Source organism: Drosophila teissieri, chromosome 2L (assembly GCF_016746235.2).
Source record: "Drosophila teissieri strain GT53w chromosome 2L, Prin_Dtei_1.1, whole genome shotgun sequence".
Classification (NCBI taxonomy): domain Eukaryota; kingdom Metazoa; phylum Arthropoda; class Insecta; order Diptera; family Drosophilidae; genus Drosophila; species Drosophila teissieri.
This window is the reverse complement of record NC_053029.1, coordinates 6546004-6571859: the sequence shown is the minus strand read 5'-3', so window position 1 is coordinate 6571859 and position 25856 is coordinate 6546004. Positions and strand designations below refer to the sequence as shown.

Below are 25856 nucleotides of genomic sequence, written 5' to 3'. Positions count from 1 at the left end.
CCACCAAATCGATCAAGTCATTGTGGTCAAATTTCCCAGCAGTCCAATAAACAGAATCTATCTAATCAGCAGACAAAACGGATATCTGGCTCACATTCGTGTTGCCGAATTGGACTGAAATAGAGCCTAAGGTCACTAGATTTGCATATTTCCACCTAACAGCTACCTAAGTGATTCAGTCACTTGGAGTACCGAAATCCGTGTTCTCCCCTCGAGTCATGTAAAGAGCACCTCATGAGATCACGCATTTGCTGGCTATTTCGATCTAATGCGATCGGATGCAAGCAAAATAAAAGTGCTCGGAGAGCAGATGACCGACCGGCTTGTGAATCATGTGTATGAGGTCATGGCGAGATTCATTCATTAATTCTTCTCGCCTCGAGCGATGACGTAGTAATCGATTCTTCTGATATTAACTATGTGGCCGGTGGATCCATACCCACAGATTATGTCGTCCAAGTGATAGTCCGACTCACATGCTCTCTCTCCTGCTGATAACGCTGCTCCGCATATCGCAGCCTCTCGCGCCAAGCGATCTTTCCATAAAAGCTTCGTGCTGGGAACTCAGCTGTCAGTTGCTGTTCGACAGCGCCACAAGGCGCAGCGGTTTCCCCACGACTCGGAAAGATTTCGGTAGTGCCAGTGATAGGGTTCACCCCACAAAGTGTCCTGCATTCAATCAATAGATAATTGTGAAACGTACTTAAAGTGTTAAACGAGATTCCTCTCGGAAAGTGATTAGAACTGTAAGTCATTGCAGCAGCATAATTTGTCTGATTACCATCCATGCGTTAGATGAAAATAGACAGAAGTTGGGAAAACATTTAAAAATAAATAGCGACAGCCTGCAGGGGCCCAAGAAATGTGTTCCAGAAATAAGCAATACTAAATTGGGAAAATGCATGTGTGACCCATTTGGGGTGACATCTTCTAAAGGGGCCCTGAAACCGAATGTTACACGTCGCCAAGTCCATGGCACTTATCAACCTAAACCGGATGAAAAGGGAATTCGGGGCCACATACATTAGTCTAATTGTTGTCAAAAAAAATAAAAAAACAGAAAAATAAGCCCCAAAGTGGTCAGTGAGCTTGAAATAAGAGTGATTTTTTCATGGGCTGATACCGGGCAGTGCGCGCATTATCGCCCGATTAACCTTTTCGACCCACAAGTCCGGAGCCGATGCGATAGTCTTGACTTACGGTCTGAACTAGATTCGACATCCTCCCCTTATCAACGCCGAAAATACGACTACTTGGGCTTAAAAAAGTGACCCGAATCCCCTGAGAACCCCGGAGCTCTAGTTCTTTCGGAGTACATGGTATTGGTGAATGACATGGTTTTTTTTTCTGCTCATTTGCAGCGCATCACAGGATGAGGGCTCTGGGAGGGCTCACCCTGCTTCTGGCGGTGGCCATCTGCCAGGGCTACGAGACCTATCAGCGCTCCAGTTTCAGATCCAGCTCGTCGTCGGGCTATGGAGGTGGACAGACCGTGCCCCAACTCAATTCATTTGCCTCCGCCCACTTCAATGAGGTGCGGGAGCTGGCCAACCAACTGAAGCAGAAGTTCAACGTCCTTTCGCAGGGATCCACCAACTTTGGCTACACATCGCCCTGGAGTGGTAAGTTTATATGAATTCAAGAGTATATTAGACAGCTAGTAAAACAGAAGGTTATATAAGGTGAATGGGAAAAAACTCTGGAAGCCTAAATGCAGATTTAAGGAGATGTGATTATGGTTTTTTGTTTGGAAAACTGCATTTCATAAGCCGTCATTTTCAGTCTTTGAATCCTATGTAGAATATCAACTAACGCCATCTAGATCTGCAAGCAAGAAGTTCCCTCAACTTTCTTATGATATTCGTCTTATTTCTGTTTAACTTTAAAAAAGGGTTGTAAATATTTCCACTGCCTAATCAACTTTTGTTGGTTTTGACCCCCTTATCTTTGCAAAAAACCTCTAACCGATCCTGGTTCTTCAGCTTCTGTTTTAGGCCTTAGTGGAAAGAGCACCTCGCAGCTGGACCACTTGACCTCTGAGATCAGCCAGCAGCTGGTGGCGGATATGCGCCAAGGCATAACCACCTATCACACCATTGCGCAGCCCAATTTCTTCGAGGCAAAGGCCGCCGAGCTGCTCGAGCGATACTCCGGAGTGGAGAGCGCCGGTCTGCAGCAGACAGTGGGCCTGGGTCCCTATCAGCCCGTGGACTTGAGCGGCTTCGACGAGGTGAAGAACTACGCCTATCCCGCTGAGGTGAAGGTCATCGATGGCAAGACCTATGTGGTGCACCGCAACTGCACCGAGGCCACCAAGCTGTCGGGATACGGAAGCTCTGCGCAACTGAACTCCGGTTTCCATGGCCAACAGCAGACGTCGCTGCCACTTAGCAGCACCACCACCACCATCACGCGAAAGAAGACCATCCATGACTGGGTGAGGGAGAACAGGGAGCCGAGTGTGGTTGGCTACAACTCGGTGGTCAGTTTGGATGACCAGCTGAGGAACAGTGCCCTGAACCAGATGGTGCCAGTGTCGCCGGGTGGAGCAGGCTCCACCGTAGTGATACGCCGATTTAACAAAACGTTCACCACGAATTCGGACGGAACCAGCTCCGTGGGCGGATCGGAGTCACATCAGCGCTGGCAGGACGGCAAGCTGGTGCTCGATCAGCAGCAGCCCTTTGGCCAGTCCACGATCCCGCGGGACGAGCAGTGGAAGCGCGAGGAGCGCGAGAGGCTCTTCTGGTACCTGACCACGCCGCAGCGACTGGACGACTGGCAGCAGCAGCAGGAGGAGCGTCTGCTGGGCGTGGTGCAGCGCTACCAGGTTAGTCTTCCCGTGCTCAAGGAGTTCCACCGCCGCGAACTGGCCCGCTACCAAGCACTGTTGGGTCAGTATCAGTCGCGTACCCAAGACTTAGGTAGCTGGCAGAGGCAGGAGCGTGGTCGCCTGGACTGGCTGGTACACCAGAACGGATTCACCGCCCAGGACATCGAGCGGTGGCAGAACGAGAACGCACGTAAGCTGGCTGAGGCGGCACATCAGCATGGTATCAGCCAGAACCAATTGCAGCAGTTCCAGCGCGAGGAGTTGCAGCGTCTGTACGTCCACTTCAACCAGGTCAACGAGTCTCTGGCGCCGCAGTTGCCGTCGGTGCCGCAAACCACCTACGACTACCAGTCGTCGAGCTCCCTGACCGAGGACAACACCAAGGAGCAACAGCGTCTGGAGGAGCTGATTCGTCAGCACAACGCCACTATCGCCGCCCTCCAGAACTCCATCAAAACGGACCAACAGCGCCTGAAGAACCTTTCGATCAAGTACCAGGGTGACATGCAAAGCCAAACGCAGTGGCTTCGCGGCGAGGTGTCCCGTATCGGTGACCTGATTAAGGAGCAGAACGAGCAGGTTTCCAAGATCACCGCATGGCAGAGCTCGGAGCGCTCCCGCCTCGAGAACATTCTGCAGCAGCACCGCGGCTCCGTGGAGGAAGTGCAGCAGCGCATTAACGTGGACCGTAACTACCTGCAGAATCTGGCTACCAAGTATCAGGTGTCCGTTGAGGAGTTGGAGAAGTGGCAGAGGGAGGAACTGCAGCGCCTTCAGGTGCGCGGACAGCAGCAGCTGGAGGACCACATCAAGGACTGGCAGATTAGCGTGAGCAGCAACCTGCGCGACATCGCGACTCAGAACCAGCTGACCATTGAGGAGTTCCAGAACTACATCATCAACGACCGCAGCCACCTGGAGGAGATGGCGCGCCTGTACAAGGTAAAGGTGGAGGAGATCGAGCAGTGGATCAAGAGCGAGCTGAAGAAGTTCCAGTCGGAGGGCTTGCTTAAGGGAGTGGAGCAGGAGCTGATCCTGTGGCAGCAGAAGGAACGGGAGCGTCTTCAGGCCATCGTGCAGCAGAACTCGCTGACGGTGGAGCAGCTGGAGGTGAGGATCAAGAACGACCAGGAGCATTTCTTCAAGCTGGCCGACAAGTACAAGATCAGTGTCGATGACATCCAGGACTGGCTGAAGAAGGAGCTGCTGCGCCTGCAAAGCGAGGGTCTGGTCAAGGCGGAAACCCTTAAGGAGTGGCAAGAGCAGGAGCGCGCCCAGATCTCTTTGCTGGTGCAACAGAACAAGTACTCGCTGGACGAGTTCGAGCGCAAGATGCTGAACGACCGGGCACGCCTCCAGGACCTCTCCAAGACCTATAATGTCAAGGTGTCCGAGATTGAGCAGTGGATAAAGTCCGAGGGCGATCGACTGCAGCACGAGGGACAGCTGAGAATGGAGTCCCAGCTGAACAACTGGCAGAAGATCGAGCGACAACGCCTGCTCGATCTGATCAATAAGAACAACCTGTCCATCGAGGAGATCGAGTCCAAGATCAGCAAGGATCAGACCCACCTCTACAGCCTGGCCCAACAGCACCAGGTGCGCGTCGAGGAGATCGAGCAGTGGATAAGGCAGCAGATCCAGAAGCTGCAGGACCAGGGCCTGATTGAGATGCAGAAGCTAAAGAACTGGCAGCTGGAGTGGCGCGGCAATCTCACCAACATGGTGCAGGATCGCGACTTCACCGTCGAGGAGTTCCACAAGTGGCTGCTGAAGGATCGTGAGCAACTGCAGAGCCTGGCCATGCAGCACAACGTGCAGATCGAGGAGATCGAGCAGTTTGTCCAGAAGGAGGAGCAGCGCTTCATCGGAATGGGTCTGCTGAAGCCCAGCGAAAAACTGACCAACTGGCAGGAGGTGGAGCGACTGCATCTGAAGACCCGGCCCCAGCAGCAGTACAAGCCCACAGAGCACCGGGGGGCTCGTCCCCGGCAGGATGGGGAGCTCCTCGAGCGCCTGGCCCGCCAGTACAGCGTACAGGTGGAGGAGATCGAGAGCTGGATGAAGCAGGAGCTGGCGCGCATGCGTGACGAGGGTCAACTTCAAATCGATAATCTGACCTCCTGGCAGCTGGCCGAGCGCGAACGCCTGGAGGCCCTCATCAAGCAGAACAAACAGTGGAGCGCCGAGGAACTGCGGGCCGAGCTGGAGAAGGATCGCGAGCACATGCAGACCATGGCCTTCCAGTACCACACCTCGGTGGAGGAGATCGAGACGTGGCTCCAGAGCGAAATCGAGCGACTGAAGCAGCAGGGCAAGCTCAACATCGAGCAGCTCACCGCTTGGCAGCGCACCGAGCAGCAGCGAATCCTGTCGCTGCTCCAGCAGCACTCCAACATCACCTTGGAGCAGTTCCAAGCCAAGGTTAGTCTTTATCATATATTACTCGACAAACAGCATTGAAATGAATTACTTTGCAATTGCAGGTCCACAACGATCGACGTTTCCTGATGAACCTCGCCGAACAGCACCACGTCCACATCGAGGAAGTCGACAACTATGTGAAGCAGGTGATCGAGGATCTGCGCAAGAACGGCCAGTTCGAGATCGAGCAACTGCAAACGTGGCAGAGGGTGGAGCGGGACTACATCAAGAGCCTGATTTCGGAGTACAAGAACAGTCTGTCTACGGCCGAGTACGAGGAGAAACTGCTGGCAGACCGTGCCCATCTGAAGCACCTTGCCGATCAGTACCGCATAAACGTGGAGCAGATCGAGGAGTGGATGATTGCGGAACTGAAGCGACTGCGCGGCAGCACCGAGGAGACCCTAAAGAGCCTTAGCGCCTGGCAGGTGTCCGAGTTGGAGCGACTGCAGAACTTGGTCAAGCAGCAGAACCATCTGACCTTCGTGGAGTTCGAGATGGAGCTGAATCAGGAGCGAGACCGTCTGCAGAAACTGGCCAACCAGTATTCCGTCAACGTTGTGGAGATCGAGGAGTGGCTACGCCAGCAGCTGATCAATTTGCGCACCACAGGTCAGGCTAAGGTCGAGCACCTGAGCAAGTGGCAGGTGGAGGAGCAGCAGCGCCTGATAGAGATGCTCTTGAAGAAGCAGCAAGAGATGCCATACGAGCAGGTGGAGCGAGAGCTGACCCAGGATCACGCCCGCCTCCAGAGCCTTTCGCAAACGCATCACGTGGACATCGACCATGTCGACCACTGGCTCCGGGAGGAGCTGCGTCGTCTGCAGAGCTCTGGCCTCGTCCAGATCGAGCAGCAGACCCAGTGGCAGCAGAAGATCAGCAACGGATTCAACGACTGGCTGGAGCAACAGCGCAATGGTGCCAGCTACCAGGACTTCGTGGAATTCCTTAAGCGCGACAAGCAGCGCATGGATGGCATCGCCACCGACTACCATGTCACTGTGGAGCAGGTGGAGAAATGGGTAAGGCCAGACGACTTTCTAATTCGGCACCAATTCAAATCCAATGATTATATGCTTAAATTCATTTTACAACTATATTTTACATTTCAGGTTCAAAAAGAAGCCGCCCGCCTCTCGCTCATCGGAGTGATTGAACGACCAGAGAACAACGTGAGGTACGAGGATATTAGCAACATATGGGTTGGCGACCAGAACGATTCCTGGAAGAGCGATTTGGTGACGCGTCTGCGAAGCGTGACCCGTCAGCGACCCTTCACCCGGCAGGAATTCGAGAGCTACCTGATCCGCAACAAGCCGATCTTCGAGCAGATCGCACGCCAGTACCATGTGACCATCGAAGACATCCACTTGTGGCTGGACCAGAGCGCCAAGAACGAGGGCCTGGTCACTTCCGAGTGGCAAGCCAAGGAACGGCTGCACATCGACAACCTGATCAACCAGCAGCAGCGCAAGCAGCAGCGTTGGACCATCGATGAGCTGGAGCTCCGGCTCAACAACGACCAGAAGCACTTGCAGGATGCAGTCGCGCAGTACCACGTCACCGTGGAAGAGTTGAAGGTCTGGTACAAGGACGAGCTTAACCGACTGCTGGAGCAGCGCAGAATCGATCGTGGATCAGGTGTCGCCTGGCAGAGCATTGAATCGCAACGGATCTATCTGGAGATCGTCAACCATCCGGGCATCAGTAGGCAGGCTCTGGAGAACCGACTATTCCGTGACGTCCACATCCTAGCCTCACAGTACAAGATCACCGACGAGGAGCTGCGGCAGTTCATTCTGAGCCAGCTGCGTCGATTCTCGGACATGGGCTTGATTGCAGACAATGGGCGGCAGGCTAACAACTGGCAGGACCAGGAGCGACAGCGTCTGCGCGAAGTGGCCAAAGGTGTGGTGATCACCGAGCAGGAGCTACTCGAATTCATCTCGCAGGACACGAGCTTCCAGACGCAACTGGCCCAGTCCTATCAGGTGGGCCTCGGGCAGTTGGCGCCCGCCCAACGCATATTCATCAGCCACTTGGGGCAGTTCCTGGAGCAGCGCCGCCTCAACCATCTGACCACCTGGCAGCAGCGAGAACGTGACCGCCTGTACGAGTTCATCGGCAATCAGAACATGACGCAGACGGAGCTGAAGACCTGGCAGATCCAGGACTCCAAATTGCTGGCGGAATTCGCGCAGAGGTACGAAATCTCGGTGCAGCAGCTTTCGGATTGGCAGAAGCAGGAGCTCGCCCGCATCAACCAGTTGGCCCGGTACTACGGCATGTCCCAGAGCGATCTGCAGCAATTCCGCGAGGGTGAGCTTCGCCAGCTGGCGTACATCAATCACCGCCAGCTATTGGCCGCTGCCGAGGCGGCGAAGTGGGAGAAGCGTCACCAGTGGACACTGAGTCGTCTCCAGAGTCGCTATGGCAAGTTCGGCCAAGAGCTGGTCGCCTGGCGCCGCACACTTTACCTGCTCAGCCAGGGACTCATCGACCTTCCCGCGGACAGCGGCTCCAATGGCGGATATGTGGTGGACCCAGGAAGCACCAATGCCACTGCTGTGTACAAGCCAATATTCTCCAAGGATCGCGGTGACCAGCCGCCCCACACTTACGATGAATCCTTTGTCGAGGGTGACGAGCCGGGACTGGAGGGCGATACCGCCCGTCCCAGGCCACCAAGTTCTGCAGCCATTGTGTCCACACCAACGCCTCCAATTCCCTATTCCCGTGGTGGCCCGTCTGGTGGGTACGAGTACCGTCGCCAGGACTACACCTTCAACGTGCCAGTGGGCACTGCCTCCGCCTCGGCTAGCGGCGGACCCACCGGATCCTCGGCCAGTGCAAGTGCGAGCTTAGGAAAGTGGAACCGGGCTTCTGGGGACGAGCCATTGCAACAGGAAGTGGATCTGGGCCAGCAGCAGCAAGTGGAGGAGCAGGGATGGAACGAAAGGCTGGAGGACCTTGGACAGCAAACGCAAGTCGAGGACACGGACTGGAACCAGCAGGCAGAGGATCTCGGTCAGCAGCAGGTTCAGGTTGAGGAGGACCTCCACTTTGACCAAAAGCCCGGTCACAGCAGCACCAGCAGCAGGAGTCAACCCCTGCAGCAAGCAACGCCGGTAAGTGATCAAGAGGAGATTGGGATATCAGAGATGGTAATGATTGTAATCTTCCAACAGGTGGAGGTGGAAGCCACTGCAGCACCGTCGTTCTGGGAGAAGCTAAAGGGAAAGCTCGGCTAGAGGGCCAAACCAAATAACTGCCATTTACCAACGGACTGTTGTTAGTCCGAACTAAAAAGTTACTACCCGAGATGAAACTCTCAACTAATACAAATCTTAATATTTTCTACAAATCCTTCTTTAATCCTCTTAGTTTAAGACACAAATAAATGACATTTACTGTGCAGCGAAAATAGTGAACGTACTTACATACTAGTGTTTGTAGTCTATGGAGAGTAACATTCGAGTTTCAAAATAAAACTTAGGTACTTATTTAATTAGCAAACTCGATCAAATCTCGGCGCAGACTTTACAAAATATTTTCTATTCGTTTTACAAGAACAACAAAAACTTAACAGAATGCAGCGGATAGTTCTCTGATAAAAAGATAAAGTGGTTTTTGTATTATTTACCAATCTGGTCTATAAAGATTGAAGTATGTACCTAAAGTAATTTAATTTTCAAGATAGCTGCGATTCTTTTGATCAGCTTTCAAAATGTAACGAAGTCACTAATGTATTGCTCTAAAAAGCTCTTACTTTAACGAATGCATTTACATTTTTGAATCGGATTTAATCCAAAAAGCACAATTTTGGAGCAAGGAGAAAGAAATATATAGCATTTTTCACTACACCTTGATATTTCAGTATAAATCTCTGCAATTTAAATAGTTTTCAAGCCCTAACTTACACACACACATAAATAGGTATAGAATAGACAATTGAGTTTTCTGTGTGGCTAATAATGCAAACTATTTGCTTGATATACTGTTATTTTATAGGACACATTTTGAGTTCAGGATATTAAATTCTATCTTTATTTGAGTACTTTAATTTTTGAACTCGGATCGGACTTAGACTAGGCACTTAAATTTCATAACTTATTTTCCATTTATATGCTTATGTAATAATATGTAATGAAACTAAGGATGTTGCGAAATTCTTTAGTTCATCTAATCAAATATATATTAGTAAAGACTTAGTTTGACAGTTTGTTATAAGGCAAGCGGTACACAAATAATAGGCAGAAAATTTAAAAAAAATTTAAGAAAAAGCAAGTCAAAATGTTTACCTCAGATTTTAATGTTTGATCCCTCAATTAGCAAAGCATTTCAAAATGTTTTTTAACGAACTATGGTTTAGCCCTAATTAAAAAGCATCGTTTTTTATGAGTGCATAAGTATAGACATTGGCTTACAGATAAAGTCTTTAAGATAGCGAAACTCGAAAAAGTCAGATAGTAAAATTATGATTAAAACGGAAACGGGTTTCTATATATGTATCTTTCAACGACCTGCTCCTTACAGGATACTATAACTGCTCCTCACATCTGCTATGTACACCTCTTACCCTAAAACTATGTGCATGATAGGTTTTAAAGTGACTCCAATCAACTTACATGGGCCTCCAGCTGGGAGTCGCCGGCGAAGTGCGTTGCTCGGAACTGAAGGCCCTCGGTGAGCTCGTCGACCGCAGCAGCTTCCAAGCTGAGTCCATCGCCAGTCTCCTGCAGCACATGGTGCTTCAATTGTTCGATCTGATGCAGCAGCTTGAGCGTTCTATCATCCAGATTGTCATCCTCCAGGCGGAGCTGACGCTGCTGCTCCCGCTCCTCGTCCACGTCCCATTCGAGCGACTCCGGCGTGGAGATGTGGGACCAGGAGTTTTGCGTGGACGAGCAGCACGAGTGCCGCGTGAGCGAACCGCCGTGGCGTTGGCTACTCAACCTGGCCTGGCGCGCCATGTGTCGTCCTTGGCTGGTGGCCATCGCATTGGCTGCCGCCAGCTGGTCCAGGGATGCATAGCGTGGCTTTGGCGGCGTTGGCGGCAGCTCCTTGGGCACCTGCTGGCACTGGAACTGATACTGCCGCAGCTGCGAGTACTCGTGCTCCCACTCCAGGTCCAAGGAGGAGCTGGCCCGCGAGTTGGTCATGCGCTGGTACGCTCCGAGTCCCATCTCCGTCTCCCTGCTGGACGTCGTCTGGGCGTTGAGCAACTTGCCGGCGTCGAGGTTCTGCATCTGAATGTCCGACATGGCGCTGCAAGTATTTAGTAGGTTTCATTTCTAAGCAACACCTTACGAGAGGCAACATACGTGGTCGGCAGCTTGGCGTAGCTGGGTTGCTGCTCCCAGTACTTGTCCAGAAAGCTGGGGCACTGCTGGCTCCTCTTGAGCCGCAGGATGCGGTAGATGAATCCGTTTCGCTGGCAGCGCTGCCTGGTGGTCCTCGATAGAAGCTCTGCCTCTGGGTCCTGTCGTCCTGCGGATCTGTTCTTTCGCCTGGAAGATAATAATTATTATAAAATTTATTATTTTAATTTAATTTTTATAAAATGATTTTTTATTTACAAAATAGCTGCTATTACTTATTGACGGAATTCATATATAACTGGTGTTTACTGTTTACAGATCTAGTTGCAGTAACCACCCACTTGGGCGAGAAGCCCGCGTGTGGCACATTGTTTTGTGGCAACCAGCGGGCGTTGCATAGTTTTAGGCTGTTGACCCCCAACTAGCCGATTCCACCCCGAGCTTAGCCAGTATTGATTGGTCAGCGGATTTGCGCGCGAACGAAAGTCAACGGAGTTGAGCTTCAACTAATTGGCCCCACTCACCAGAGCCAGCTGTTGGCCACCCAGGACGTGGGTGGAGTTGTCAGGGAAGACGACGTCGAGGACGTCGAGTGGGTGGTGGAGTCGGACGTTGAGGTGCAGGCGGATGGGGCGGGTGCGGCGGCAGCTGGGGCACAGCTGCCAAGGCATGAACCCATGAAGAAGGGGCTGCTCCTGCCGCTGCTACAAGATCCTTGTTGGCTTCGATGTGGCTGCACTTGGCATTTCACATCATTTTTTCGCCAGCAAGGCGCCACATTTCACGCGTGGCGCTCGGGTCAAGGCTCCGCTGTGATGGCCCCTTCCCGGGGGCTTTTCGATTACCGTTTGCACTCCGGAGCCCCTTTCAACGCAACTCCACACACTCCGTGGCACAGCGCGTAACTGTTTTGCATGCGCCGAGTGCGTCGACGTCAGTGGGTGACGGTGACGCCCCCACGCTTTCTGGGGAGTGAAATGGTCCGTAAGCCTAGTGACGGAGTTTCTGTTTGGCCCTGCAGCAGATATGTAGGGTGGTGGGTGGCGATGGTGCGGCCACCTTTGAGAGTCAGCTGTTCCGACTGAGTGTTGTGGCTTTCGCTTTTTGCGCTGTCAAGTTGCCAAAAGTCAACAGGAGAGGAAAGCGTCTTGTGACAGGAGCTTTCGTCACCACTTAAAGCTCCAACGGACGCTCAAAGTTAATGCCTTTGAGCAGTGAGCGCTTTCTACTAGCGGGAGCTTTATTAGGGGTAATAACGGGATATGTTAAGGCTTGAAGGACCAACATGCAGAAGCTTTGCTTGGGGTGTACAGTGGGAAATGTTATGGCTTGCAGGACCAAATTGTTGGAGCTTTGTAAGTGGTTATAAAGGGAAATGTAGGATGTGGAGCAAAGAAAGACCATGTTATTTGCAAATTTCTCTTAAATGAAGTTTGTGTTACAGCATTCATATCTTAAGATAGCGAACTTAACAGCAAGCTAAAGAAATCTTGCTTTTTGAACTCTGACATTTATGGTCATAAAACTTACAAATGCATAGAGTCCTCAGCTTGAAATGTGTTGAAGTGCTAAAACATTGTTCCATTATGCCCGCTCAAAATACCAACTAACAAATGCTTAATGATTAGCGAAGATGAAAAACATGTTTTCACTGTAAGACAGATGAGGGAGATTACGGCCTAAGTGAAAAATGCTTGCGCAAGTGATACGCCCTGCTCTATTAAGTTCAGAAAGGAATAATATGTTTCTTTACTCAGGCGCACATGTGCACATACCAGTGCTAGAAATTCTGCGACCTTTAACTTTTCTCACACTTTATCTCTCACATGATAAACATAAAATTTAACCCGTCGCATTAGCTGGTGGAACAGATAGTACATTAAAAGAAATCGTTGGGTAGTTCGCTGTTTTGGGGGCTGTTAGCAGCGGAAAGTGCTGTTGGCTCTGTAGGCAGGGCCATAAACATATGTAAGCTAACATAAATCACGGCCAACCGCAACATTTGTTTATCTTTTTAACATGCCGCAGCCGAAGTGAATCGCACGACGGGATGCTGGTGCCAGTGTGAACTCGGCTGTCGTTTCGTTCGGTTGTCGTCAGTCAACGGTACCGCATCCGCATCCGTATCTGCAGTCGCAATCGCAATCGCAATCGCTTTTGAATCCGAACTCGAATCGGAAACGGTATTAGAACCAGAATCGGATTCCTCGGATTCCTTGGACGCGCGTACGTGGTCTTGTTTGCGTTGGCCAAATACATAGTTAAAAATAGTATTTTCGATTGGCATTAGTGGCAAATAGTTGTTGTAGTAAATCAACTGCTGTGAGTGCTTTATCCCTCTATTGCCCCCATCCATGCCATTTATGCACCTCCGCTGCCCACCGGAGGAGCTGCTGGCTTTGTGACGGCGTCTGTGTGTCTGCCGCGTGGTCCCCTAATTTAGTTATGTTGCAAAAACGGAGAACGGCAGAGGGAAACATGAAAATCCGTTGTTATGTTGTCTCGCTGCTCTATTTATAAATTGATTTGCTGATTCCTGCCGACATCTGACGCCCCATCCAGCAGCCAGACATTGCCACGGTGAGTTATTAGTTTCTGGAAGCAGGGCGACATCGGATGTGTAACGAAGATGCAGATGGGCAACATTGAAGGCATAATAGAGTTTACAGGATGCCCTGCTTATGGAGCTGCACCTTCCACAATGGATCCTTCCGCTTACCTCTTGGTTTACCTCTGCTTGAGCAATTGTGTAGGCAATTGATTGCACCTTGAATGTTTCATTAGGCGGCGTTCAAAATAATCCGAATTGCATGCAATTCTGACATCAAACTTAATATTCTTCATGTTTCATTTATGACACTCGTTACAAGGCATCAAATGCGTTGCAGATTATTGTTCTACATGCCAAATGGCATCCTTGTAGGGACCGATATCTACTTGTTTAAATTAAAACACCCTCTGTCTTTATTTCCGATTTAAATTGTGCGTTTCCAACTACCGCGCACAGTCTGACTCAGATATTTATATATCCTCCTGACGGCCGTCTGCGTGGTGGCAATGTGCACCGAAGTGCGAAAGCCGGCTACTATATATGTAAACAAACGTGCAGAAATCTGCCATGATTGTCCGATCGAAAAGATTAATATACCGTGGAGTGAAATCATTTAAAGAGGTAGTATAAATTTACGATCCTGCGTCTGGTTAGTGTATTGTGTTCATGTTTTTTATTTAAGTTTTTCGTTTACTTCAGTAAATAGTTTTACTAAATAATCACAACCTTTTGAATAGCTCTGAAGATTGAATCTTTTAGATAAACAAACACTTTGGTAAAATTCCCTGGCCTGTATAAAAAACCATTCTTAAATTGTTAAAATCGCCAGAAAAGAACTAATAAGTATAATTAAATAATTAATTGCTGTTGATTGATTGATACCGTTCGGTGTGATTTTAGTGCAACAAGAAGAGGTTTCTCATGCTACTGCCTCCAAATAAATGTACATACTTATACTCAAAGAATACGCAAGGAGATTCCTGCGCCACGGGCTTGTTGCTATTATTCGTTATTCATTATTGCGTGTGAATGGAAATGTAAATTGATTTATTATGCAAAAGCGAGTAAATGCTCCCTAGGAGACGGAAAGACAGAGCAGAAGTCAGAACTGCGAACATTCACCGCTGGTTCCTTTTCATCACGCGGCTACATCACTTCGAAGATGTGGGAAATATCCTTTCTGTCTGCGGGGCACAAACATCGCTGTTTACAATGATTTAAATGCATTATGTATTCACGGTCCATTTACATTTCGCGGTTAGTTCTATGGATCGTACAATCGTTGTGGTATATCAAATAAACTTCACATATATCCGCCATTCATATACAAAATCACATATCTTTGCCCATCGGTTGGTGTTTAACAACTTAATTTAATACCTTAGCTTAGATTTTTGGTATGTTAAATCGATCATGTGAAACTACCATATTAGAAAATGGGAATAAGCAGCCGACCGCCAAGAAGTTTACATTAATTCCCTAGAACTAGGCTACCATTTAGCATATTTGTATGCCACTCTTAAGTTGTAAGTTGTTTACTACATAGTTCTCTGCGCAACGTTCAAATTCTTAGTTTATATATCACACCCAAAATGAAAGTTGAGTCGTCGGCTTAGAAATCAATTAAGTTTTGCAATTCGGTTTCAATAACCCTTACTTAATGGAAAATCCACAACAGCTGTCCCCAAGGAGGCATTCTAATTGAAATGCATTCATATTGCAATAGAATGAAGAAATTGACGAGACTGGAAGGACCTCCATGGGTTTACTTGACTGCCGTAGCCGGAGTGTAAAACAACAGCTGACAGAGCAAATTGCTTTTCGCTTATGACACGAGCAGGAATTAAAAACAAGGAAAAAATTCATCTATGCATGCATGCAGCAAAACAACCACGGAAAGGAAGCTGATAATTCTGATGATGACGATAACGTTGTCCTTGGCATCTGAACGGATTTGAGGTCGGACGGAGTTTAGTGCTGGCCTTTGCTCTGATATCTTCCTGATGCTGATCCTGGCTTATTAAATCCAATTTACCACCTGCAAAACAATGAAAGCGAGATGCGGATCTAGTTAAAAGACTTCATACCATTTCTTAATCATAAAAAACGATCTGTCCGCTTCTCTGTCCGTATATCCGTATAAACGACAAGATCCCTGAAAGTCATGGAATTTAAAAGCTTAGATTAAACCACTCTATTTTAGGGCTTATCTCTTTAATCAATATAATCAATAATAAATAATCAATATGCTGTGTACCGGGTATCTGATAGTCGTGCAACTCAACTTACTTGTGGAACCCTAGACTCTTCAGAAATGACATATTGAATGTACACTCAAGCCTAAAGGCAGGCAGTCGTGTATAATTTCACTGTTTTGAAATTAATGACCTATATTTTAATTTATAATGACAACCAATAATTTCCTCTCATGTTTCCTTATATTTCAGGGGAAGCGCGAATAAAAGCCAATCGCAATTAAACGTTGAGCGATTCCGAAAGCAAACGAAACATGAACCTGAATATACAGTAATATACAGTAATGCCACAAAATATTTGTACGCTACAAGTAATTAAAATTTCTTAATTGAGAAGCTAAACATCGGTAAAAAAGTGGCATCAAACCCAGCAAAATAATGGCATACCACCTCGAAGCTATTTCCTCGTTTCTGTATGTGGGCCTTGGATGCCTGATTGCCTCGACTGTGGCACTAAGTACAGATACTGGAAGTGAAGGCAACGCCGGTAGCGTCGGTGGCTCAACCCTAAATAATGGTAAGTAAAACTAATGTTCAATGTCGTATAAATTATCTGGACAACTTAACTTAACTTATTATATAAGAAAAATTATACACCTTTTAAATAACTGTTTTAAATTATACTTTGTTTTATTGCACACTACATGGTTAAAAGGTTTCCGATTGCACTTTTTTTGGGTTATTAATGTAGGGGGCAGAAATAATATTTATTTGTATAAATCAAATACATTAAGTAAATATTCACAATTATCAATTTCTTTTCCTTTTGTAATTTATCTGGTCAAGTAAATTAATGGTGAACTCAGCATTATTAAATTACTTGAAAATAATGATTGTGATTTTAATTGATACAAACAATTGGAATTGCATTTTAATCAGGTATTCTGTCCATTTACTTGTAATAATAAGGGTTAATATTTTTACATATACTTATAAATATATTTAACTTCTAGTGTATATATTTTTATTTTTGAGATTGCAAAACATTTAATTTGACAATGAAAAATATATTCAACACAAACCGACTAGTTTGATTCAAAAAGCTCATAAAAGAAGTGATGTAAATGTGAAGTAATGTAAAATAATGTTAAATAGTCGAAAAACTCTGCACAACCTGCTCCTCGAGTTTGCGGCCTGCAAATGTAATTTTCATTAACGTTATTAATATTTTCATTGCTCAGTATTTTACGGAGCATTCTCCTTTTCCCACTTTAAATACCCCAGAATCACCCGCCGGACGGATTTTCATTGGAATAATAACTTTATTATGACGCGTGTTGTTGTTGGCTTACAATTTTCATGGCTTAATAATTGCTCATTTCACTTGCAGCTGCCTTTTGTTTGGATTTTATTATATTTGTTGTTATTGTTGTTAACAATTATGAGGGCACTTAAATAAATTTTATTGCTGTCTGCCTTTATTTGTTCAACGACGCCTACTTGAACTTCTTCGCCCCGCGTTGGGCGCCACACAAATGAAATTGACAATTATACGGTGACCTCTTCCCCATCCCCCCCACTCATGTTCAGTAGTTAACCAGGAAAATGACAAACGAGCGAACCCAAAACTTTTGTACGCCATTTATTAGCTTGAAAGCAGAAAGTTTCCTGGTGTGATTCTGATTTAGCTTCCAGCGAGCAAATCAACTTAAATCATTTCGGTTCGGAGCTGGGACGATTAAGTACTGCGATGCGGGAAGTGTCGGGCTAATGAAGTTAGCCAAAGGGATGGCAGCAGCAGTAAGTGTTTATTATTGTTCTAAGGATTACCAAACGTCTTTTTATTTTGGGGACACCTAACATTTTACAAATTGGTAATTCTTTTTATGCGAAAAACTAAATGCCATATTCCAATCTGCGGAACCAACTATCGCTACCTGATAATCAGCTTGATTTATGTGAGTGCCAACGGCGAAAATCATTACTCGACCACTACGGCGTACAGGCAACATCATTAATCTCCGCATAACGCCCATGCGGGATGCTGCCCCTTTGGCCCATTGGGTCGTTGGCCCACTGGGCACCAGACATCGGAGGTTGGGCCCGGATCGGCTGACCTTCGTCCAATAATTCAACGCTCGGCGGCCCACAGAAGACAAGAACGCGTGCTAATTGCTAATCAAGGCGGATAAGCGTCCGGAATGACCACAGACCACGTGCTACCAGCATCACCCATTATGAGGCCATGTAAAAATCATTCTGTTTATATTGCTCTGCGGTGGAGCAAGGGAGGGGAGCACTTGAAGGATATTTTTCAACCTATGAGTAGCTTTAAACAATAATTTCCTAAGCCTAATTTGGCCATTCGAAACTCTTTAACGAGTTCTTCTTAAAATTCGTAAGAAATATGATAGCCACATAGCGCCCCTCATCAGCAAGAATATTTAATACATATTTGAGTTAGATTAATGCATTTTCCATTGTGATTTGATTGTTTCAAATAGTTTGCTGAATTGTCCACAAATGCAGTGCTTTTTAAATATATTTTTTACCCCAACAAAGAGTATTGTAGAGCCGTAGATGCAGCCCCAATTTGCCCGGGATTATGAGGTGTTTGATGGTGTAGGATGTATCCTTTGAATCTGCTATGTGTCGGCAATGTCCGTCCAGCTGACAAATGATCGCCTGCTTATGGAAATGGCTTAGTGTGGCTTGTGCTTTATCTGTCATCTGGCGTTATAATGGGTTCTATGTCGCTTACCCCAACACGCACCTATAGTAGCCCGGAAATGTTTCGAGAAGTAGGCTGCTAAACATAGTTTCAACAACCTCTTGACTTTGAGTAATTTCTTATGTTTCCTTTCCTTGCCACTGACATTGATTTGGATCATCCCCCAGAGCTGTCTTTTTTCACACGTCATCAAATGACTCATGTACATTCACTTTCGCAGGCCCTTTGTTTAAATGTGACATTACATAATGATACACGACACTTAACTCTGAGGGCTTTCAATGTGGTTTTATTGTTTTTCCCATCTTCTAGGTCAATGCGGATTACGTTACGAGTGTGATGTGTTTGTATCGCCACTTGAATTATAAGACGTCTTTAATTTATATGTAGAAGATGCTTCAGTTGAATCACTTAAGCTGCACATTTTAAACATAAACTAACCAAGTCCAGTAAAAAGTGATGTTTTCATTTTTTTTATGTATAATTGATATTGCAAATTGGAAAGTTTGTTTTACTGAGTTTCACTTGTTGCTCACTCTGGCAGGACTTTGGACGCACTCGAGTCCACGAAACAAGCTTCAGCACCTTATTGATTCCGTAGCCTCTACGTAAACAGTTTGACACTTTGGTTTTGGCACTTTGACAAGCCACGTCGGAAAAAAGTTGCACCTGAAATATTTATGAAAATGTTTCTGACACGTTTTTAATAAGGTTTGTTTCCCCAAACTTCGCATTTCGTTGCTAGCTGCTGTTGCCTGCTGCTGGATGTTGGCTGCTGGATGCTCTGGCTGCGTTTGACAATTCGTGTTGTTAATTTAATTAAAGTCGGCGGTTGTGGTCGCGAAGGCCTTGACAAGGCCACTCCTGTGCATGGCAGCCGTTTTCGGGAGCGTTTTCCGAGAAAACATTTCGCTTCGCGGCCATCAAGTGAGCAAAGCAAACGCAAACACCCATCTTTCAGCCTAGCCTGGTTGAGAAAGGTCGGCGCTGGTGCCAGTAGCAGTGTGGCCAAAAGACCTGTTAATTAACCAAAGCTGGGGAGTGGACTCCAAAGGGGGCAGGCAGGCCATCCTGGGTAATTGGCAAACTGTTCGTTAGGAGAGGAACGCTTTAGCAATGTTGTGCCTGCAAGTTCATCAAAATTATTTCTGGCGCTTTACACTGTTTCAAATTATTTGCTTCTTTTCTTACTTCGGACAGGTAAACTTCTTGTGGTTCCCCCAAGGAGTGTATATATGAATTTTTCATCTGAACCAGAGATTTCATAAAATTCATCAGTTCATCAGAGGTACCTGTTAGTCTACACTCGATGAAAAATTGCCAACAGACGTGCCACTTCTAATAAGTGCTGTATTTTGCGGGGCAATTTCAATTTTCAGTGGAATAATATTTACAAATGTTCCCCAAGAATTGGTAAGAAATTCGGACCATCATATATTTGTTTGTTTTTTTCTCAGATACATTTTTGATTTGTCCACCGATAAATATTGAGCTTATATTTCGGTTAAAACCAACTTGATGCGGTTGAGAAAACACATGACGAGTACTAATAAAACCAAAGTAGAATTCCACAAAACAAACGGCAGATGATAAGGCAGTTTCATTATTTTTGGGACCGCCTGTTCTAAATGCTATCAATGTGCGAAGGGCAAAGCGGTGTTCCTTTCGTTTGGGTTAAGACTCTGCCACAATAAAATCAGAGCAACTCACGATATCAATAAGCGGGGAAAATAAAATCCATTGTTATGGTGCCATAACATATCACGCCTCCATTGGGCCAGATAACGACTGAGTCATCCCCCGATGCAGTGCGTTTGTGGAGTTTTCTGCTCGACTTTGTTTTGTCTGCAATGGCGAAAACTTTGAACCCTTCTGGGGCAGCAGCAGCAGCAGCATTTGTGCTTTCGCCTTTTGCAACTTGGGATAAACAAAGCCATAATTCAAGAAACGTTTTGCCGCTAGCAGCCTCACTCGACTTGCATAAACAAATTGTGCTCAAGTGTACTGGAAATCGGAGTGGGGTTTCCTCACGCTCGTCAAGCCCGGCGTAAACATGATAGATTTATAGTTGGCTCTGCTTCTGCGGTTGTATGGCTGGATGCTCGGATCCTGGGATGCTGGGATGCTCGGATGCTGGGATGCTAGGATTCCTCTCGGCGACATTTCAGTGGGCAACGTGTGGCATACTTAATTTCTTGCTTGGGCCAGGGCCAGGCGGCGTGGTGGCTTGGGCTTATCTCAGCTCGTAAACACATGGAGATGGGCTAGTTCCCACATGGACCCACGGATCTATGCAATCAGAGCCGGCTGGGTGTCTGCTAGTCCTTTTGGGGTCCTGGCTGCTCTGCTCAGCACTTGACTTTGTTTTCGTCAATAAATTTCGAACAAGTTTTTTCCCGACGATTTCCTTGAATTTTTTTTACCACCTTTTCCGCCCCAACCGCCCGCCCGCCTCAGCTGCCGCAGTGGCCAGCCATCAGGCGGAAAAACCACACTCCGGGCGCTTGGCACGCCGCAGTTTTCCGGCTTTCCCCTTTTGCTTTCCATTTGCCGCCGCCTGACTTTTACAATCGTTTGCTGTAAATTTGTGCTTAAATGGTGTGTTAACATTTAAATGTTGTTTTTTACGCCTAATAAAATGGCTTCATACAATAAAGAAAAAAATTTTTAAAGTGCTTTGGTATTTATCGCACGATAGACTGGCCCAGTTTGTAACAAGATGTTTGTAATACTAAGAAGGAAACTTGAATGATTATGTATTTGTCATTCTTCATAAATAAATTTCGACTTAAATTTATCAAAAATAGCTCCTTGTTTAGTTTTATAATGGAGCGATATGTTAGGAATATGAAAAATTTATAGTATTAATAATTAAGTTCTTACAGCACTTAAAACCCCAGCGTAATTCGACTAATTAAGAAGTTAGGTTTAAATTTATTTTTAAATTTTCCATAAGTAGGGCTTAAAGTCGAGAATAGAGGGCGGCTTGCGGATGCGGATTCGAATGCGGATGCGATTGCGGATGCGAATGCGAATGCGGGTTCGTATGCCGCGCACTCTGTGCTACTTTTGTGGGTTTTGTGCGCCATGTAACTGGGAGCACGCCCGGCTGCCGCTTAAAGGACTCGACTTGACTCGACGCCAAGGTCCTTTATCAAAGCGAAAGTTGTTGCACAGTTGCATGGCTTACATACACAGGAGCTCACGCCCTGAAAGAGAGATCCCTCTCACTCGCTCGCGGGTCAATTATCGCGCTTTGCATGCCCCGAACAGTTGTCGTCCATCATCCATCTCTATCCGCTGCTTGCCCCCTTTCCCTGGGTGCGTGCACCATGGATATGGATGCAGTGGTGGGCACAGCCGAGGGCCGAACCAAATTTGTTGCTTAAAGTTGGCCCATTGAGTTGGCCTTGTGTCTGTTTGCTTTGCCGGTTTGACTGTCTGTGTGTCTGTCTGTTTGTTGGCTTGTTTGTTTGCTTGTTTGCTTGCATTGCCCGCGGTTAGCCATTGCAATAAAAAGTTTTTAGCTCTAACGCTAATTAGGCATTACGTATACGCCGCGTAGCCGGGCATCTTCAAGTCCGCACGCTAAATCGCGCTAATCACACGGCGCCCCACTGCATCAGCATTTCGCTTTCCCTGCTCTTTGTGCGCCGCAATGTACGTGGGTATGTACGTGTATACTATGTACTATATACAATGGTTGCCTCAAGTGCCCGAGCTATGTAAATTATGCCACCCAGGAGCCGCAAGTGCCGCACTCGAAGAATTGTGGCAATGTGCACTCAGTATCATTTAGTGGCATGCACCTGCCGCACATTCACACGCTCGTGCATTCGCATGTGTGTGCAGTTTGGTTGCAAGCTGCAATGTTCTATGTTGCCGGCAAAGCAGCAATGGGTTATATATGACGTGCCAAGGGAATGTCTTTTGTTTTGTCAATATACTAAATTATCTGAAAGTAAAAATAAAATAAAAATGTTAAGAGATCTTCCTGAAGATCCAAATGAATCTTGGGCATAGGGAGTTTAACCCATGTACATATATATTAATATCCTGCCTTTGCGGGTATCTCTACTTTGAAGGCTTTTGCTGTTTTAGATAGGAGTATGCATGGTGTCAATAGATGTCAACAAAACCCACTTGAATGTTCCCCCAACCCACCTGGCCACCTCCTTTGTGGCCAACTTCACCTGCTCGCCAAGTGGCCCACATATAGAACATATAAGGTATTATGTCAGATTGGCATTACTTTGGGGGCCGCGGCGGCATCAACGGAATAAAAGAAGCTAGTTAGTTTTGCTGTTGGCAGTTCGATTCGCTTCGTTTCCGGGTGGCCGGAGTGGCCGGGAGAGGTGAGGAGAGCAGAGAGAGTGGTGGATGGGGGTGGCCTGGTGGCCAGGAGAGTGTCCTTCGCGAAGGCGCCTTGTTAGTGCGCTGACGCACTGAACTGTCCAGATCTGGCTCTGTTTGACTTTTCCGGCGGAGCTGCGCGGATGCCTGGGGAGCGCATATGTTACTTTATTGGCATTCAATTTGAGTTATCGCTATTTTTTCCTGTTCATATGCGTTGCTGCCCCCGGGCGCTTCAGTCTGGATCTTTTGCTCTTCCGTCTGCGGGCTGGTGAAAATGAATTTTCCAATTTTCACTTCATCCATTGTGTTAGGCAGCTGCAGCTGCATCTCGTTCTGTGTTCCGAGATTTTATCGAATGTTTACGTTTGTGCTATTTATCTGAGCACGTTCAACTAAGCATGGAAAGAAATTCTGGTAAATACGGGGAAAGTCATTGCAAAAGAACGAGAATGCCAAAAAGGCACCAAGTATATAATCACATTTTATTTGAACTTCTATTTCACTTTATTTGATTTGATTCCATTGCCATTTTGGCTTGTATTTCTTGCCAGAGTTGTACTTGTTTATCCCAGATGTTGGTTTTTTCTTTGCAACACTCACAGACATGTACTAAACGAGCCCAATAAAAACACATATTGATTGCTCTTCGAACTCATTTAACATTTGCTTTTTACTTATAATGAATTAAAGCTTTCACAGGTTTTAAAGCGAGAGAATAATAAATTCTTTACAAGGCACATTCAATATATTTTAAAAATGCGTCAACTTTCCGGTTCGAATATTGCAAGTAAAATGCATTTGTGTTCGTTGATTGGCTTTCTGTTCGATTATTTGTGCCATAAAGTTGCATAAATCTTCTGTTTATCGACAAAATTGCTTACACGGCCAAATGGAAGTGTCTGCGTCTGTTCTATTAATTAAAAATAAAACTTCTGAAAAACAAGCACAAGATCCTGGCAATGCTTCTGGTTCATAAAAATACTCCGCCACGTGGCAGTCATTAAATGTTGTATAATCCTGAGGGTGCTTGTGATTTAAGACAATCTTTCTTTTGAACTTCGGCATGCAGTCATTTGCAAAGGGGTTTTTAGGTGGCACGTGGCGAATGGGAAAGTGACTCGTTAGGAGGTGTTGCATCTGCTCTTCTCGCTACAAAACCAATTTGCAACGCGCGGCTTCCTTTGCCAAACTTTGTAACCTGCTCATTGCAACATTCAGCGAATTATTATTTGTGTTTCTCGGAAATTGGCAATTAGAGAGGCGTGAATGTTAGGAAGATCCCTAGGAACGGGTAATCCTTGGGGGTTTACTCACCAGAACAACCCATTTATACAGTTCAATCGATTTAGAAGTTAACAACAAAATGCTTAAGAAAGTCGTAGGAAGCGAAAACCAATCAATTGTCAGTGTGGTGCAAAGAGCCATAAGTAAATAAACCAAAATGTACTCAAATGGTTGGATGATTTGGCCATCAAAAATGTTTAGCACATGTGCAGAACTAAGCAAACAGGCAGAGACATTGGCCATTAGCTGTTCTAAACCTACTTAGGCCCTATAATTATTATCGAGTACACACACAGGCCAATCAATTCTGTGTGGCTATGGAGTGCGGCACAAAGTGCATGATTAAGAGAAGGTCCTGCGAGGCAGCCTGTTTGCAAACGTCCTGTTTCCAGAGGACTCCCTGCTTTCCCTGCTGTCGAATCGTAGAATGGCAGTTAGGACCGTCTGCTGCTGTTGTTGTTGATTCTTGGTTAATAGAGCAGTACTTAGTGCCTGATGGAGTCCGATGGCAGGGGCTCATTCTTCGGCGCCCCAGAATGGCTGGGGGCTACTTAAACTTTCGCATTTGTGTGAAGGTGAATCTCTGTCTGCAAGGCAGTTATGCGCATTTCTGCATGAGCAGTTCCTGACTTTGCTTACCTATAGTGTGCATGCACATATATAGGCTCTCTACTCTTCAATGCAACGAATGCAGTATACCCTTTTATTGCCTGCACAGTATGAGCCTGCGACATTGATCATAGTTAAGGGTTGTTCATAAACAAATATTGTGACTATCCTTGTGTATCCGTCTGTTGCAACTTTTGTCTGTTTGGCTTGGCAGTTATTCGTACCCTGTTTATATAGTCCACTTTTCAAATTTACCTTTTTCTTGGCTGCAAGCGCACTCCAACCTAAAACATCATGTGTGACGACAAACACAACAGAATCGGCTTTAAGAACACATACCTATGTCACTCATTCACCCAGTCAAACTGTCAGTGCTCCCCATTCAATCGTTGTTGTTTGTGCTCCCGGCTGCAATTGGCAGCCGGGGCAGAATTACATTTGCTTGATTGAACTCTCCCCGTGCCCCAAGACTCCATCTCCTTATAGCTTTTCCCCGCTTTTCTCGGACTATACTGCACTTGGACTGGAAAACGCAGGCTAGAGGAGTCCTCAGTTTGCGGAACAATGCAGCCTCTAACCGAGATGCAGCAGTCATGTCAGATACTAAGATACTTGCTCCTTTTACCTGGTCGACATGTCTCTAAATGTATTAACACTATTACCCTCCGTGTGTTCGAACCCAGTGAAGTTGATAGAGTGCCTCTATCGCTAGAATGCCTTCTTTTTTCCATACTGAGCTTGTACTTTAAAGCTTAAACTTTAATTCTGAGATGAAAAATGCACACTTGATAAATATATGTAAGTGCGATGCTTTCTATTGGCCCCACAAGCCTTTACTTTATCTGTCAAGTTGAGTAAACAATGAGGCAGAATAGAAGAACAGATAAATGCACTGAGAAAATGTAGATGTAAAATCGTAAAATCTAAAGATACATTTCCTTTAAATCCTGTATAATCTTGGAGCCTTGATCACGTCTGTAGTAAAAAGAGGTTTCTTTGAGACCTTAAACCCAAGCTTAGAAATCTGTACAGTAATCACTCTCTCTATTTGGTTTTCTATTTTATTAGACTTAAGTATATCCATACCCTTTGACCCCAGGAGTACCGTGTATTTATTTAAATAAAAGAAGACGACTTAGAATGTAACTGGCGCGGGTTGAGCGATAAAATCAAAGCACAGTACAACCAGAACAATTGTTCAAAAAGATGTGGAAATTGTTCGGACAAAGAAGGAAACGCAGAAGAAATGTTTTGAAAAAAACAAAAGTTTAACTCCTTTAAAATCATTAAAACGCTTTTAGCGCTTTTCACGCCCCTGGCCAGCGAGAATTTCCACCCGTCTGCCAAAGCGATGGAAAGTTTTGTTTCGGCTTTGTTACCGAAAAAAACACACAAAAAAAAAAAAGAAGAGAAACTGCCGGCTATGATGGAAAAAGTGGCAAAGTTTTAGTCAAAGGCATCACTGGCGGAAAAGTATAAGAATAAAATGACCATGAGTGACCGGGGCAAAGCTCCATGGGCTAGTAGATACCCTAACCAGATGACTTGCCTG

General features: G+C 46.3%; 3 protein-coding genes across 3 annotated transcripts in view; 2 read left to right on the top strand and 1 right to left on the bottom strand.

Annotated features, from left to right (window-relative positions):
* Positions 1-596: 596 nt before the first annotated feature.
* On the top strand, positions 597-8681 carry LOC122626020 (tiggrin-like). The gene is made up of 6 exons (XM_043806120.1): positions 597-746; positions 1362-1622; positions 1983-5257; positions 5320-6279; positions 6370-8385; positions 8446-8681. The coding sequence occupies exons 2-6, from the start codon at positions 1373-1375 to the stop codon at positions 8506-8508; spliced, it is 6564 nt and encodes a 2187-aa protein (XP_043662055.1). The 5' UTR covers positions 597-746; positions 1362-1372; the 3' UTR covers positions 8509-8681.
* A 1195-nt stretch (positions 8682-9876) lies between these two features.
* LOC122626790 lies at positions 9877-11257 on the bottom strand. Its single transcript, XM_043807167.1, has 3 exons — positions 11103-11257; positions 10582-10767; positions 9877-10525 (listed from the first exon to the last, which is right to left on the bottom strand). Exons 1-3 carry the CDS (start codon positions 11255-11257, stop codon positions 9877-9879), a joined length of 990 nt encoding a protein of 329 aa, XP_043663102.1.
* A 4505-nt stretch (positions 11258-15762) lies between these two features.
* LOC122626033 (neurotrimin-like) overlaps positions 15763-25856 on the top strand; it is a 29748-nt gene continuing 19654 nt past the window's right edge. Inside the window, exon 1 of the mRNA XM_043806137.1 lies at positions 15763-15901. Within this exon, the coding sequence (XP_043662072.1) occupies positions 15763-15901 (139 nt within the window). The remainder of the gene's footprint in view (positions 15902-25856) is intronic.